General features: G+C 42.6%; 1 protein-coding gene across 1 annotated transcript in view; it reads right to left on the bottom strand.

The window, feature by feature from the left end:
* Uggt1 (UDP-glucose glycoprotein glucosyltransferase 1) overlaps positions 1-14078 on the bottom strand; it is a 105872-nt gene that overhangs the window by 59980 nt on the left and 31814 nt on the right. Inside the window, exons 10-14 of the mRNA XM_051152810.1 lie at positions 13826-13925; positions 12756-12816; positions 9121-9212; positions 7050-7200; positions 3492-3611 (exon numbers count right to left, since the gene is read on the bottom strand). Coding sequence (XP_051008767.1) covers positions 3492-3611; positions 7050-7200; positions 9121-9212; positions 12756-12816; positions 13826-13925 — 524 coding nt within the window. The remainder of the gene's footprint in view (positions 1-3491; positions 3612-7049; positions 7201-9120; positions 9213-12755; positions 12817-13825; positions 13926-14078) is intronic.

Raw genomic sequence — 14078 nt, 5'->3', positions numbered from 1 at the left:
GAGGACATCCTATTGGGACTCTAGGTGAAAGAAGCATGGGAGAATGGGAAAATAGAAGGATCCAGAGGGTCCTAGAAACCTACAAAAAGAACATTATGACGGGCGGATCTGGGCCCAGGGATCCTGCTCAAACTATGGCGCCAGCTAAGGACAATACAGGCTGTAAACTTCAAACCCCTACCCAGATCTACCCAATGGACAGGGCATTCTTCACAGTTGAGTGGAGAGTGGGGTCTGACTTTCACATGAACTCTGGTGCCTCATATTTGACCATGTCCCCTGGAATGAGGAGGTCTGGTGGCACTCAGAGGAAGGATAGCAGGCTACCAAGAAGAGACTTGATACCCTATGAGCATATACAGGGGGAAGAGGTCCCCCTCAGTCACAATCATAGGGGAGGGGAATAAGAGGAAAATGGAAGGGAGGGAAGAATGGGAGGATACAAGGGATGGGATAACCATAGAGATATAATATGAATAAATTAATAAAATATATTAAAAATTTTTAAAGCAAATTACAGTTACTTTATAGTTGGGGTCAGCATGAAAAACTGTATTAAAGGGCCACAGCACTGGGAAGGTTGAGAAGCACTGGGCGTGTGTTGCCTATTCTAACAAGTTCAACCCCTAGGCCCACAGAGCAGAGCCATCAGCAGAAGGTTGTCCTCTGACTCAGACACAGTGGCATGTGCAGCCTGCACACACGCACACTCAGGGAATAAATATATGAAATAAAATTAAAATTAGAGAGAGAGAGAGAGAGACGTACAGACGGTTGTTCAAAGGCAACCTTGGCCCTCTGCCTCTCTCTACAGCAGTAAGAGGGAAGAGTCTCAGAAATGACAGGGAAAGATCTGCTAAGACACTTCAGTCTCTAACACAGGAAAAGAAGGAGGTGGGGTGAGAGGGTAATGAGAAGGGTTAGTGGGGGATTAAGATAGTAGAGCTTGGGAGGCCCTGCCCCTTCCCGGCATGGGGGTGGGGGGCAGGAACAGTTAATGGCTGGTGGGGAAGGGAGACTTTAACTATGTAGCCTAAGTTGCTTTTGGTTATGGTCTTTATTAAAGCAACAGCAAACTAGAACAGAAACTGGTACCAGAGAATGGGCTACTGCTGACAAGCCTGACCAATTGTTACGGGGAGGATTGTGGAAGTGTTTGGAACTTTGGGTTGGAAAGGTCATGAGTGCTCAGACTTTAATAAACCATTACAGGAGCAGTCAGCACATAGGTGTGGTCCAGAGGGGGCAAGGTTGCATTTCATGCTGGCAGCCAAAAGTGGTGGCATTTAAGAGTAGCCCTCACAGTACTGGCTTGGAAGGCATGAGCAGGCCATGAAGGGCAGCTCAAGACGGCACTACATGAAAGGTCAATAGAAGCCATTAGTGAAGGTGCAGCCTCAGTTGAAGTAGAAACCCGGGGTTCAAGGGGGTCAAGAAGAGAAAGTGGGGGTTGGCACCATGTGCAAGGCCAGAGTCCCTGAAGAGAGCCCAGGGGAGGCTACCGGTAAAGATGCAGCCCAGGTGCACTGGAGACCCCACATGCTGGAGATGTGAAAGGACAGTGAGACCACCACCACCAACAGTAGCAGCTGTGGAGCCTGAGCCTTTCTGAGCTGAAGGAGCTCCAGATGAAAGAGCAAGGGAAGCGGAGCTGCCCTGCCCCTGGAGCCCAGAGGACCATGAGGAGGTCAGAGATACCAAGGACTATACTTTCTACACTGCAGAATTTGGGATTTGCTTTGATATGATTATGATTGGTTCTTCCCTTGAACCCAGAAAGCACATAATTTCTTCTTTTATAGGAGCTTACTATTGGAAAGACTTCGGACATTTAAAGAGATAGATATTGGATATTTTAAAGAAAACTTAAACCTTAAAAGTATGAACTTTTTTTAAAGACAGTGGGACTTTCAAAGATTTGCTATGTTAATATCGTGATATTAATATTAACATAACATCTTGGGAACAGATAAGAAAGCCGAGTTTATGGTATAATAGTGATGTATTTGTGTGTCAAGTTGATGATGGGCCAATTGTGTTGGTTACTGCTTTGTTCTTTTGACACAATCGAGAGTAATTTGGGAACAGGGCCCCTCAATTAAAATACATGCATACATCAGGCTGGCCTGTAGGCAAATCTGTGGGGGCATTTTCTTGATTTATGACCGGTGTGGGGGAGAACTTAGCCTGCTGAGCGTGGGGCCACCTCTAGGCAGGTGGTCCTGGATTGCATAAGAATACAGGCAAAGCAAGCCATGGAGAGCAAGGCAGACAGCAGCTCTCCTCCATGGTCTCTGCTTGGTTCCTGCCTTAGTTCCTGACCTAACTTCCACTCACAGTGAACTATAACCTGTAAGAGGAATAAACTCCTTCCTTCCCAGATGGTTTTGGTCACAGAGTTTATCACAGCAATAGGAACAAATCGAATGCCCTAATTAATTATGCTTCACAAAAAAGAGTGGGGGTGGGTGGAGGGCGTGTCACACTAAGAGTACTAATCCCAGCACTCAGGAGGCAGAGGCAGGCGGGTCTCTGTGAGGCCAGCCTGGTCTACAAAGTGAATCTAAGACAGCCAAGGCTGCACAGAGAAACCCTATCTCAAAAACCAAAAAAAAAAAAAAAAAAAGAGTGCTAACATCAGGACCAAAATATCTCATGACCTGAAGAATGCACTAATAACTACAACTGTGTCCACGGAGCCAGACACTGATGCATCTGTCCCTCGAGTACACCTCTCAAGTATCACACTAGTTCTTATGTTGCTCTCCTTTCTTTTACTTATTAAGATTAAAAATCTATCGAACCAATGACTAAGTTGTAACTTGAAAAAATAGCCTGTTAACACACACACACACACACACACACACACACACACACACAAACACACACAACAAGATGTAAAAGCAGTAGTCACATATCTTTTGAGTAAAAAAATAAAACAAACAAAAACTGTCTTAAGAGGCTGGAGAGATGGCTCAGAGGTTAAGAGCACTGGCAGCTCTTCCAGAGATCCTGAGTTCAATTCCCAGCAACTACACGGTGGCTCACAGCCATCTGTAATGAGATCTGGTGCCCTCTTCTGGCCTGCAGGTATGCATGTAGATAGAGCATTCATATACATAAAATAAATAAGTAAATCTTAAAAGAAAGAAAATAAAAACTTTAGGGGCAGGACAGAGGTTAAGAGCACTGTCTATTCTTCCAAAGGTCCTGAGTTCAATTCCCAGCAATGACATGGTGGCTCACACCATCTATAACATGATTTGGTGCCCTATTCTGGTGTACACACACACGGGCAGAATACTGTAATATGAAAGCAAAAAGTGGCCAGTTATGGATGAGATGCATGTGTCACATAGCAACAGAGGCTGTCACACTGCTGTAACATGAACACTGTACACAAGAGAAGAGTGAATATTCTACTTATGATGGAGACATAAGATACAGCAAGGAGAAGCAGATACGGAGAGGCAGTGGGGAGTTTTACTCACCATGTTATGCAGGTTTTTCCTGATCTGCCGTATAACACCAGGAAAAGTAGGTCGCAGTAACTCTTGCAAACTCGAAGGCCAAGAATTATATCGGCTATCAACCTCGAGGTTGTTGACCCACTTGAATTAAAAAAACAAAAACAAAAATCACGATACATACACATTAGTCATTGATGAAAAAACACTAATGAGACTTTAAGAATCACACAGTAAGCTGGGGGATGGTGGCGCACGCCTGTAATCCCAGCCCTCGGGAGGCAGAGGCAGGTGGATCGCTGTGAGTTTGAGGCCAGCCTGGTCTACAAAGTGAGTCCAGGACAGCCAAGGCTACACAGAGAAACCCTGTCTCCAAAAACAACAACAACAACAGAAAGAATCACACAGTAGACGGGCATGGTGGCACATGGGTGTAATACCAGCACTCTTGGCAGGTAGAGACACGAAAATCGGGTATTCAACCGTCCGTAGAGTGATGCCAGCCTGAGCTATATAAGACCTTGTCTCCAGCAAATATACAAGCATAAACAAGACTACTCTCAAACATACAAAGATTGAATAGAAAAATGAGTAACTACAACACAGCCATAAAATAAGTAAAGTTATTTGCAATCAACATAACCAACTAAAGACTAGTAACAATAACTATAATCTTTTTAAAAAATCAAGCAATCTATAGGAAATGAAATAAGAATAAAAATAATAAACCTCAGAGGAATCATAAGTGGTCAGTAAACACAGGAAGACATACACCTTCAATCACAATCTGTGAAGTGTCAACGACTCCACAAGAAAACGTCACAGTCATTAAAGTGGAAAATAACAGTTTGTCAATATCTATGACTAGGCAAAGTACAGACAGAGCATACAGGCACCCTCAAGCCATGGTGGAATCTGCCACGCTCACTTAAAAAAGCAGACAGGATAAAACCGAAGACCTGACTAGAACCTCTAAGCATTCCACATCCAGGTATCCATCCCAATTGAGTTCTCACATGTACCCATGAGGACAGGACACAGAGAGACCCAATATGGCAATATCTCCAAAAGTACAAGGGCAGAAAGAAAAGCACATGAACAGTAAGCACCTGTTGACTGGGTAAGGGAGAACAGAAGAGCTAGGAAGATGCTTTCCTGATTGTGTGAGTATTGTGCTCTGGAGGGATACACAAGCAATTGCTCATGCAGCCCACCTCTGGGAGGAAAGATGGCTGCCTGGTGAGACCTACTATATACCTTCTGTGCTGGCTGGTCTTATATCAACTTGACACATGCTAGAGTTATCTGAAGGGGGAACCTGTCTCCATGAGATCCAGCTGTAAGGCATTTTCAGCACTTGGGAGGTAGAGGTTGGTTAATCACTGTGAGTTCGAGGCCAGTCTGGTCTACAAAGTTAGTCCAGGACAGCCAAGGCTACACAAAGAAACCCTGTCTCAAAAAAAAGAAGAGGAAGAAGAGGAAGAAGAAGAAGAAGAAGAAGAAGAGAAGAAGAAGAAGAAGAAGAAGAAGAAGAAGAAGAAGAAGAAGAAAAGAAGGAGAAGAAGAAGAAGAAAAAGAAGGAGAAGAAGAAAGCAGGCTAAGCCGGGCATGGTTGCACATGCCTGTAATCCAGCACTCAGGAGGAAGAGGTAACCAGATCACTGTGAGTTCAAGGCCAGCCTGGTCTGCAAAGTTAGTCCAGGACAGCCAAGGCTACACAGAGAAACTCTGTTTCGAAAAACTACAAAAAAAAAAGAAAGAAAGAAAGAAAGAAAGGAAAAAAAGAAAGAAAGCAGGCTAAGCAAGCCAGTAAGCAGCATTCCTCCATGGCCTCTGCATCAGCTCCTGCCTCCAGGATCCTGCCCTGCTTGAGTTCCTGTCCTGACTTTCTTCAATGATGAACAGTGCTGTAGGGGTATAAGCTAAATAAACCCTTTCCTCCCCAATTTGCTTTTTGTTCATGGTGTTTCATCACAGCAAGAGAAACCGTAGTTAGACACATTCTATATATGTTACATTATCAGCTATAAAAGTATAAATGATGTTCTTTAAAAAAAAAAATAAGTAAAATTTTAAGGAACAGAGCAAGAGGAAGCCTCATACAATGTTAGTGTCAGGAGCTCTTTGTCTAGTCTAATCGCCCTAATAAAGCTAAAGACCTTTCAAACCACCGAGTACTACAGCCCCAATTTACTACACCATCCTCTCTCAGAGTCTTTTTAAAAGTTTGTTAAATAAAAAAGATTTTCTAGCAATGTCAATTTGTTTGTTTCTTGAGACAAGGGCTCACTATGTAGCTTTGGCTGTCCTGGAACTCGCTATGTAGACCAGGCTGGCCTCAAACTCAGAAATCCACCTGCCTTTGTGTGCTGGGATTAAAGGTGTGTGCCACCACACCTAGCAATATGAATAATTTAAACCACTATTAAAATGTTCTTAATTGCCTGACTTAAAAGGACTTCAAGCTGGGCGGTGGTGGCGCACGCCTTTAATCCCAGCACTCAGGAGGCAGAGGCAGGTGGATCTTTATGAGTTCGAGGCCAGCCTCATCTACAAATCGAGTCCAGGACAGTCAAAGCTACACAGAGAGACCCTGTCTCGGAAAAAAACAAAAACCAGGGCTTTAATTATTCCTTGCTGTATGAGCTCTTTAGGCCGTTGTCTTCTATAAAGAAAGTGCGGGGAATAAAGCCCTAGAAGGGGTTATAAAAATAAAATTGGGGTTATGGAATGAAAAGAAGCAGGCGTGAAACACCAGACACACCAGACTGAAAATATTTTTTTTTTAAAAGAAACTTAAAAAGAAATAAAGGTATAAATAGAGACAGAGAAATGCACACCAACTTCAGGAAGAAATGGCCCGCAGGGAGAAGAGGTATAAGTAAGAAGGAACACGAAAAGAGCTTCACTTGACACATTTTTTTTTCCTCCAAGAAAACAGCAATTATTACACAAATTGACTATTTAGTAAAAATGGTGATGAGCCATATGGTTATTAGTCTCCATACTATGTTATTTTGATTCTTTATAAGCAAAACCATATGCACCAAAATAAACAATGGTTATGTCACCAAGTGAGAATGCACGTAAAGAGAGTCTACAGCCAGCCAGGTCCAAGATTTAACATTTACGAATGCACTGGGCTGCGTTCATGGCTATCCTGGGATACCTGTGGCCAACAGGCTGCAGGATGGACACGCCTGATGCATGGTACATATCTCTCTTTCAGTAAGATGCCTCTAAAATAAATGCAGGACAGAAACCAAGGGGAAAAGATAAAGTACCACCATTCACATTCTTGTTACAAATGACAGAGACACAGAGATCACATAGATAATAAGGTCCCTTTAAATATGGCTCCTGGTTGGACATATATGCTTTACTAATAGGTTTAAATTATGCATATTGTCACAAAGTCACAGAAAACCTAGACACAACTGGGAAAACACAACACTGTTTCCCAAGATACTCATCTGAATCCTATAAATACAACACAATGGAGAGAATGCACACAAGGGCAGGTGCCCACAGAGGTTAGAGTTGAACTCACAGGGCCTCAGGGCCACTCTAAGTGGTACTCACTGAGATAGCAGGGCTCCTGATGTCTACTGCATAGTCCGTCTCAGAGGGCTGGATGTTCAGCTTCAAAATGTTATGTAGAGAAAGGCCTTCTATTCCTAGTCTGTGCAGACCCTCCATTACCCGGGCTTCATTCCTCAATGTATCAAACAGACTGCGGGAAAAACAAGGCGTCTAGTTAAGGGCTGGGGATTATACAACACATGAGGCCCTAGATTCAATTCAAAACATACAACACACACAGAGAGCCTGATGATATTTAGTATAGGAAAAAGCTTAAGAAGAAAGCCTCGCCATGAAAAAAAAAATCTATCAGCTCAAAATTCAATTCTAAAGCAAATCCCAAAAAACTGGAGCTCCTCCCCTCACTTTGTCTGGTCGGTAGATGCAGCCAGTGACCGGAGGAGCTTTCCTGGTCCTGTTTGTTTACATTAGCAGTGGATGTGCAGATTATCTGTCAGTATAAGATTAGATTATCTCTATGTATAAATAATAAAATAGCCCTCAGTTTATACTTTATGTTGCATGATATGTTGGTGGGGGATTGTGTGCATATGCGTGTGCTTAATTAAATCATAGTCTCTCTGTGTGGTTATTTGGAAAAACAGCTGGTTAGAAAGTAACTACTGTATTACTAATAAAATGAATCAGTATTATTAATAACCATTCTACACTATACCACATGTTTTGCTTGTTTTTTTAAATAAATTCACTTATTACTAATTATAGGGTGTACTGTACATAGGATACGTGTGCATGCTTCTGCATGTGTATGGAGATCAAAGGAAAACTTTGTGGATTCAGTTCTCTCCTTCCACCTTTACATGAGTTCCAAGGATTAAACTCAGGTACATTTTATGAATCCATAATTACCTTAAAATTTAAAAGCATAAAGAGCACTTTATATCTTTAATGTGTGTTTAATATCAGGGCCAGCTGGCACAGGTACACACACACACACACACACACACACACACACACACACACACACACACACACACGCTCTAACATGATGATGACAATGGAAAAGTCTGCTGGGAGCAGAAGAGATAAGGAGAAGCTAACAAGATGGCAGGAAATTTACTTATAGTCTATATTATACTTTGTATTTATAGTAAATTTATAAGTAAATAATTTATAATAAAATTTATTTCTATAGTAATTTATAAGTAAATAATTTGTGTTTATACTCTGTATTATACTCTGCTCCTTATTCTCTGCATTATTTAAGACTGTAACCATCAATCTCTTAGTTTGCAATAAAACTATTTTTTAAATCACTCAATAAAAAGACATGATTAACAATATTCCAAATATTCATATTCATTTTACCAACTTATCACTAGGTCTGTGATGTAACAAATGGTTATAAAGTTTAATTCAGTTAATTCGGAAGATAATACTATGAAACTATTCCTTCCAAAGCATTAACAACTGCTTTTGTGGATTCAGTTTATTTTCACTATTATAAAGCCACAGCAACAACTGAATTCTACTTGCCCACTGTCCTAAACACATGATGACAATTTACAACTTCTTAGACTTCAATTACATTTTAAAAACAATAACAAAAAACAAGTATGCAAGGCCACATGTTGTGTAAAACCTGTAATTCCAGGATTTTGCAGGTGTTGGCAGAAGGATCAGTCAAGGTCATCCCCACGGAGCTGGGAGGCCAGCCTGAGTAATAAAACATGCCTCAAAAACAAAACAATTTCTAAGTGAATATTCAAAAAACTTTATAAAAAATTAATGCCTTCTGAGGCCGGGAAGGCAGCACTATGACTACACCTGCTTCAAGCTTCTCAGAAGCAAAAGCTCTTCTCGATGCTTCTACAGATAACAGGAAAACTACAACTCTAAAGATGCATCCTTTAAAATACTCAAGCCTTGCCCATGCACTGTCCTGCAGGTGAGGACCACGGTATGGGCCCCCTCCAGTGAGCATCATGAGCTATGAGCCTTTGCTCATGCCACACTGAGAAGAAAGACGATCCTGAACACATCAGCTGTAAGACGAGAGAGAGACAGAGAGAGGGAGAGAGAGAGAGAACAAAACCTACAGTATCCATACCTGAATATATCCTGGGTATCTAAATCAATATGAAGCCCATTGATGAAGAGAGCTGAATCTCCAGGCTGTAATCCTACAGTTCCCTTGAAATACTGAAAACACATAGAAAGAGCAGTGAGAGCACGTTAGGAGAGCTCGTTGTTCCTGGGGTTCATTACCCCCACACCTCCTGACATTCTGAGGCTGGGTTAAGATGCCCGTCTATAGTCTCCATGGACCCTTCTGAGTATCCACTCCAGTGAGTGAAGCTGCTGCTTTCCTGGGTCCCCATCCTTTTTCCTTTCCTCCTTCCTACTTTCTGGTGATGACACAACTATTTCTATAACATTGGGCATGCAAGCATGCCAACCGCTGTGGGGCATTTATCAAAATGAAAGACAGAGTGGCCAGGGAGGTGGCTCAGTGGGTAAAGAAAGTGCTTGCCAGGCTGGGGTTCAGATCCACTCACAGAGAGGCCCAGCAGGAAGGCATGGTGACCCCCTGAACCTCAGCACTTTGAGAGACGGGATTCCCAAGACCACACTCGCTGGCTGTGTGTGTCAGTTAGAGAGCCAACCTCAGTAAGGAAAGTGGGGAGCAATTCAGGAAGACACCCACATCAACCTCTGGCTACTGTACACACATACGCCCAAATGAATGTATACCCACAAAAATGAGCTCCACATACCTGCAAACACATACACACATGCATACATCACACACAATAGAACATAAATAGGGCTAATTGAACAAATATTATCTCTACTTAATTGTTAAAATAAAATGATTCTTTCTGGCCCACAATACAGTAAGATATTTATTCTTTGGGGTTTCTTTTCCAATAGTTGTCAGGACTACAAAGAATTAAAGCGTATCATTCTGCCTTACGTGAGACACAACAGAATGCACATGCTTGTTCACAAAGAATGTCCCTTATAACAAAAGAAACTGAACTATCTCCTTCATATTAGCTGGGTGTGATGGCACATGCAGAGGCAGGCAGATCTCGGTGAGTTCAGGGCCAGCCCAGTCTACAAAGCAAGTCCAGGACAGCCAAGGCTGCACAGAGAAACCCTGTCTCGGAAGAAAAACAAAAACAAAACAAAACAAACAAAAAATCTATTTCCTTAATATTGAAGGCAGAAGGAAGCACACTATCTGTAACAGGAGGACTTTCCCCTCTATCAAGTTACACAAGCTCTGGAATTTCCTTATCTCTCTTTGCAAGCACCACAGTAAAGTGTTTTGCTTCTCTGTTGTCTTCTCTGACTGTGATGGCAATGAAGGGAGCTGGCCACCAGCACAAGGCCCCTGAAAGCACAGGACTGAAAGAAGGGTTTCTACACACCATGTCCCTCTTAAGCCTCAAACTGAAGCACACCAAGGAGCCCTGCATTGCTGTGTTGCTGCGCTGAAGCCAGTGCCTCCAGCTGCCCATGCACCCGGGCCTGGCTGGGACTTCCTTCCTGCGGCCCACAGAGTGGCTGGCCAGTACAGCAGTGACTGTGCTGCGCAATTCCTGCCAGAAACACTGATGGGCTCCATTCAGATGCGTCTGATGAATGCTACTCTTTCTCACTCATCCGCACCATGGGACAGCGGTGCAGCCCACCTAAACAGTAGAGTGCAGTACAGAGGAAGGCAGCCAGACACCAACAGCAGAGCCTCGCCCTAGCCCTGAGGAGCACTTCACTGTCTAGCACTCAGTGGAGTGAGACAGAGTCCACTTTCAATCTCTAGCACTGTGTGAGGAAGCGCATCTCATGCTTCACAGACATGGCAGCATCAAATAGAAAACAAGATAGAGAATAATACAGAACTGTGGAAACACACATCTATGTGAGAAGCAATGAAAAAAAGCAGCCATGAATCTGAAAGAACAAGGAAGAGTATATGGAGGGGAAAAAGGAAAGGAGGAAATGATGCAATTATATTATAATCTCAAAAAAAACCCAAAAATTTTAAATATGAAAAACAACAAAATTCCCTTAAAAACAAACAACCCAACAACAGCAAAGCCCAAGAAGACAATGGAGAGCTGAAGCAACTGAGGACTGGAACTTCAAGGCAGGGAAGGGTGAGCAGACAGAGGCCCTAGACTTCTGGCCGACATCATTCCCAGCAATCACTCCAGCTGTGGCAGTGAGCGCAGGCAGTGAGCGTACGTAAGCCTAGCGTCATACAGCACTGCCAGGAAGCTGAAGGCCCAGCCAGCCTGGAGCACACCACAGCATCAGAAACCAGACAAGGGAGAAGGCAAGAACCGACTCCTCAAAGTTGCCCTCTGCCCTCTAGGGTGAGCTATGATACACACACCTGTACACACACAACATACACAGAAGAAGGGAAAAGGGAAGAGAAGGGATGAAGAGAGGAAAAGAGGGTACAGGAGCGATAGGATAAAAGGGTAGATTGTTGAATCTACTTTTAAACTAAAGAGCATTCAACAAGCCAAAAATTTTGCATTGGTATGGACCTTTGTATATTGATACAAATTTAAGGTTATTTTTTTATAACATACTATATATGTGTTTTAATTCTTGTTTTAGGTATTGTACCAAAAACAACTCATTTACAAATGTAATATAAAGTTCTAGTCCTTGAAAGTTGCTATTGCAAACTGTTGGGGATAATTAAAAAATATAAGGGCCAGAGAGATGGCTTAGCTGTTAAAGGCTAGGCTCACAATCAAAAATATAAGAAATATAAATTAGTAGTCAGTCAATCAAACTTACAGTCTTGTTAGTTACTAGTTACTGCCAAACTCTGCAAGAAGATAGACAAGTCCTACATAATTACTGTTCACAAATAATCTGTCAGATATCCTGGGCCAGAAGGCTGAAGATGATGCCCCAGTGTTACAGAGGAACCTTGGGTGACTGTCCAGCTGTCTCTGTCATTTCTCTAGTTTTGGAAGCTGTTTGCTCTGCACTTCCTGTTTCCTACCTCTACTTAACACACATTGAGATTACAAGTGTGCATCAGCACAGCTGGTAATGTGTTTAATTTAAAAAATATGTGAAATATTTGTTTTCTTTCTTTCTTAAAGCTATGTAATTAACTGACATCCTCCACATAATGAAATCTGGGGGTGAAAACAGTTTAACTGAGGTTTAGGTGTGCTGGCACATGCCTTTAGTTCCAGCACTTAGGAGGCAGAAGGAGACAAATCTGAGCCAGATTGGTCTATAGAGTGAATGCGTGCACGTACACGCGCGCGCGCGCACGCGCACACACACACACACACACACAGCACCATATCACACCACACCAAACAAAAACAAAAAAACTTGTTTCAAAAAAACAAAATTTAAAGGTTAATTTTACACAACGGTTCCCCCTGCTCTGAACAGCTCTATACTGAAATGGCTCTAAGGAGACAGGCTTTTTCTTTATGAACCCACATGGCAATGACAGAAAGCCAATGAATTCTGGAAGCAAAGGATAAGTAAGCGTGAGCAGAAAGTGCCCTGGCACTCTGCAGGAGCTGCATGTGGGGCTGTGGGAATGAAGGACAAGGACCCAGCTACCCTGTGCAGTACGTCACAGGCAGAAATCTACACGTTTAAAGAAAGACTGCTAAGAAAGGAAGCCTAGACTCCCTGTTGCCCTCACCCCCAACACCCAGTCAGAGAATTTTCTACAATTACTAATACCTTCTGGTTCTCTTCCACTTCCATTCTAAGTTGTGAGTTCACAGCTGTTTTTGTTATTGCTCTAAAACAATAAAAATATAATCAGTGCTTGGCTTAACGTGCCACAAAAAGGTATTTAACTTCCCAATGTTTAAACATGAAACATACAATTCAATAAATTACAAAATAAGAACTAAGTAAACTGCACAGACCTACAATTGGTAAATGTATTTCACCCCTCAGATGTACAAATTTCCATGACTGTAAGACAACAACAAAGGAAAGGCTCACAGTGACAGTACGTGACAGCAAGTCCAGCTGCTTCCCAGTTCTTACTTGACTGTGACGTGGCACAGATAAGCAGCCAGCACCACATGCACTAAAGTGACTGCTGGCCTAGGAAATCTGTAGTGGTGGCTCAGGCCTGCATGTGTATCTGCTAGAAGCATGGTGGATGAAGACATCTTACATAGGCATAAGAAGTTACTTATGAAAGCCTCAGGCCAGACCTTAAACCAGTGCAGGTAGTAATGTGAAACAAAGACATCTGTCAAAGGTTTCTAAGACTTCAGCTTTGAGAAGATTTTGCCTTACATTCATAGGACAAAGAGGAACATTACACAGGAGACAGCAATGTCAGAAAATTCAAAATACTCTGCTACAATGGACAAGTCAGTCTCCCTGAATCAGTTTCTAAACCAGGGTCCTGATCATCCCCTTCTCTCCTTCCGCCTCTTTCCAGCAGGACTGAGGATTAACCCTGGGGCCTTGTGCATGAGAGGCAAGTGTTCTGCCACTGAGCCCTAGACAGAACCCTCTTCATCAGGACACAAAATGGACCAGACTCTGGATTAGCTAATCTGGCATAAGTGGTATAGTGCTAAGAGCATCTGGATCCCTCTGTCTTCAACCACACAACCAACAGTCTTGTCATCTTATTAGAAAGAGGACACCAGTCACTTCAGTAGTTACAAATAGGCTTCATTTTCAAACATTTTTACATTTTAGTTACATCATGTTCTATGCAAACATGAAAATAACTGGGAATAATGTTAAGGAGAGGAAGGTAGCAAAACCTTACTGGATGTTACCTGGCTTTGGTAGGAAAATTCTGACTAATATCCTTCATCACCACCAAAGCTAGCTCCACAGGAGCAGCCAAGATGCGGGCAGCAGTCTGGAAACTGAGATCTGCAACAATGCCGAGTGTGATGTTAGAACATATGAATCTAAAGCAATGACAGCAGACCAAAATCCCCAATACTACCCACAATCCCGATACTGAAGAATGTTCCAGAGAGTGACCATGGCTAAGTTCAGATCTCATTCACTTTATGGACTCCT

This window comes from Acomys russatus, chromosome 11 (genome assembly GCF_903995435.1).
Source record: "Acomys russatus chromosome 11, mAcoRus1.1, whole genome shotgun sequence".
In the NCBI taxonomy this organism is placed as follows: domain Eukaryota; kingdom Metazoa; phylum Chordata; class Mammalia; order Rodentia; family Muridae; genus Acomys; species Acomys russatus.
Note: the sequence above shows the minus strand (reverse complement) of the source record. Positions and strands in the feature narration are given on the sequence as shown.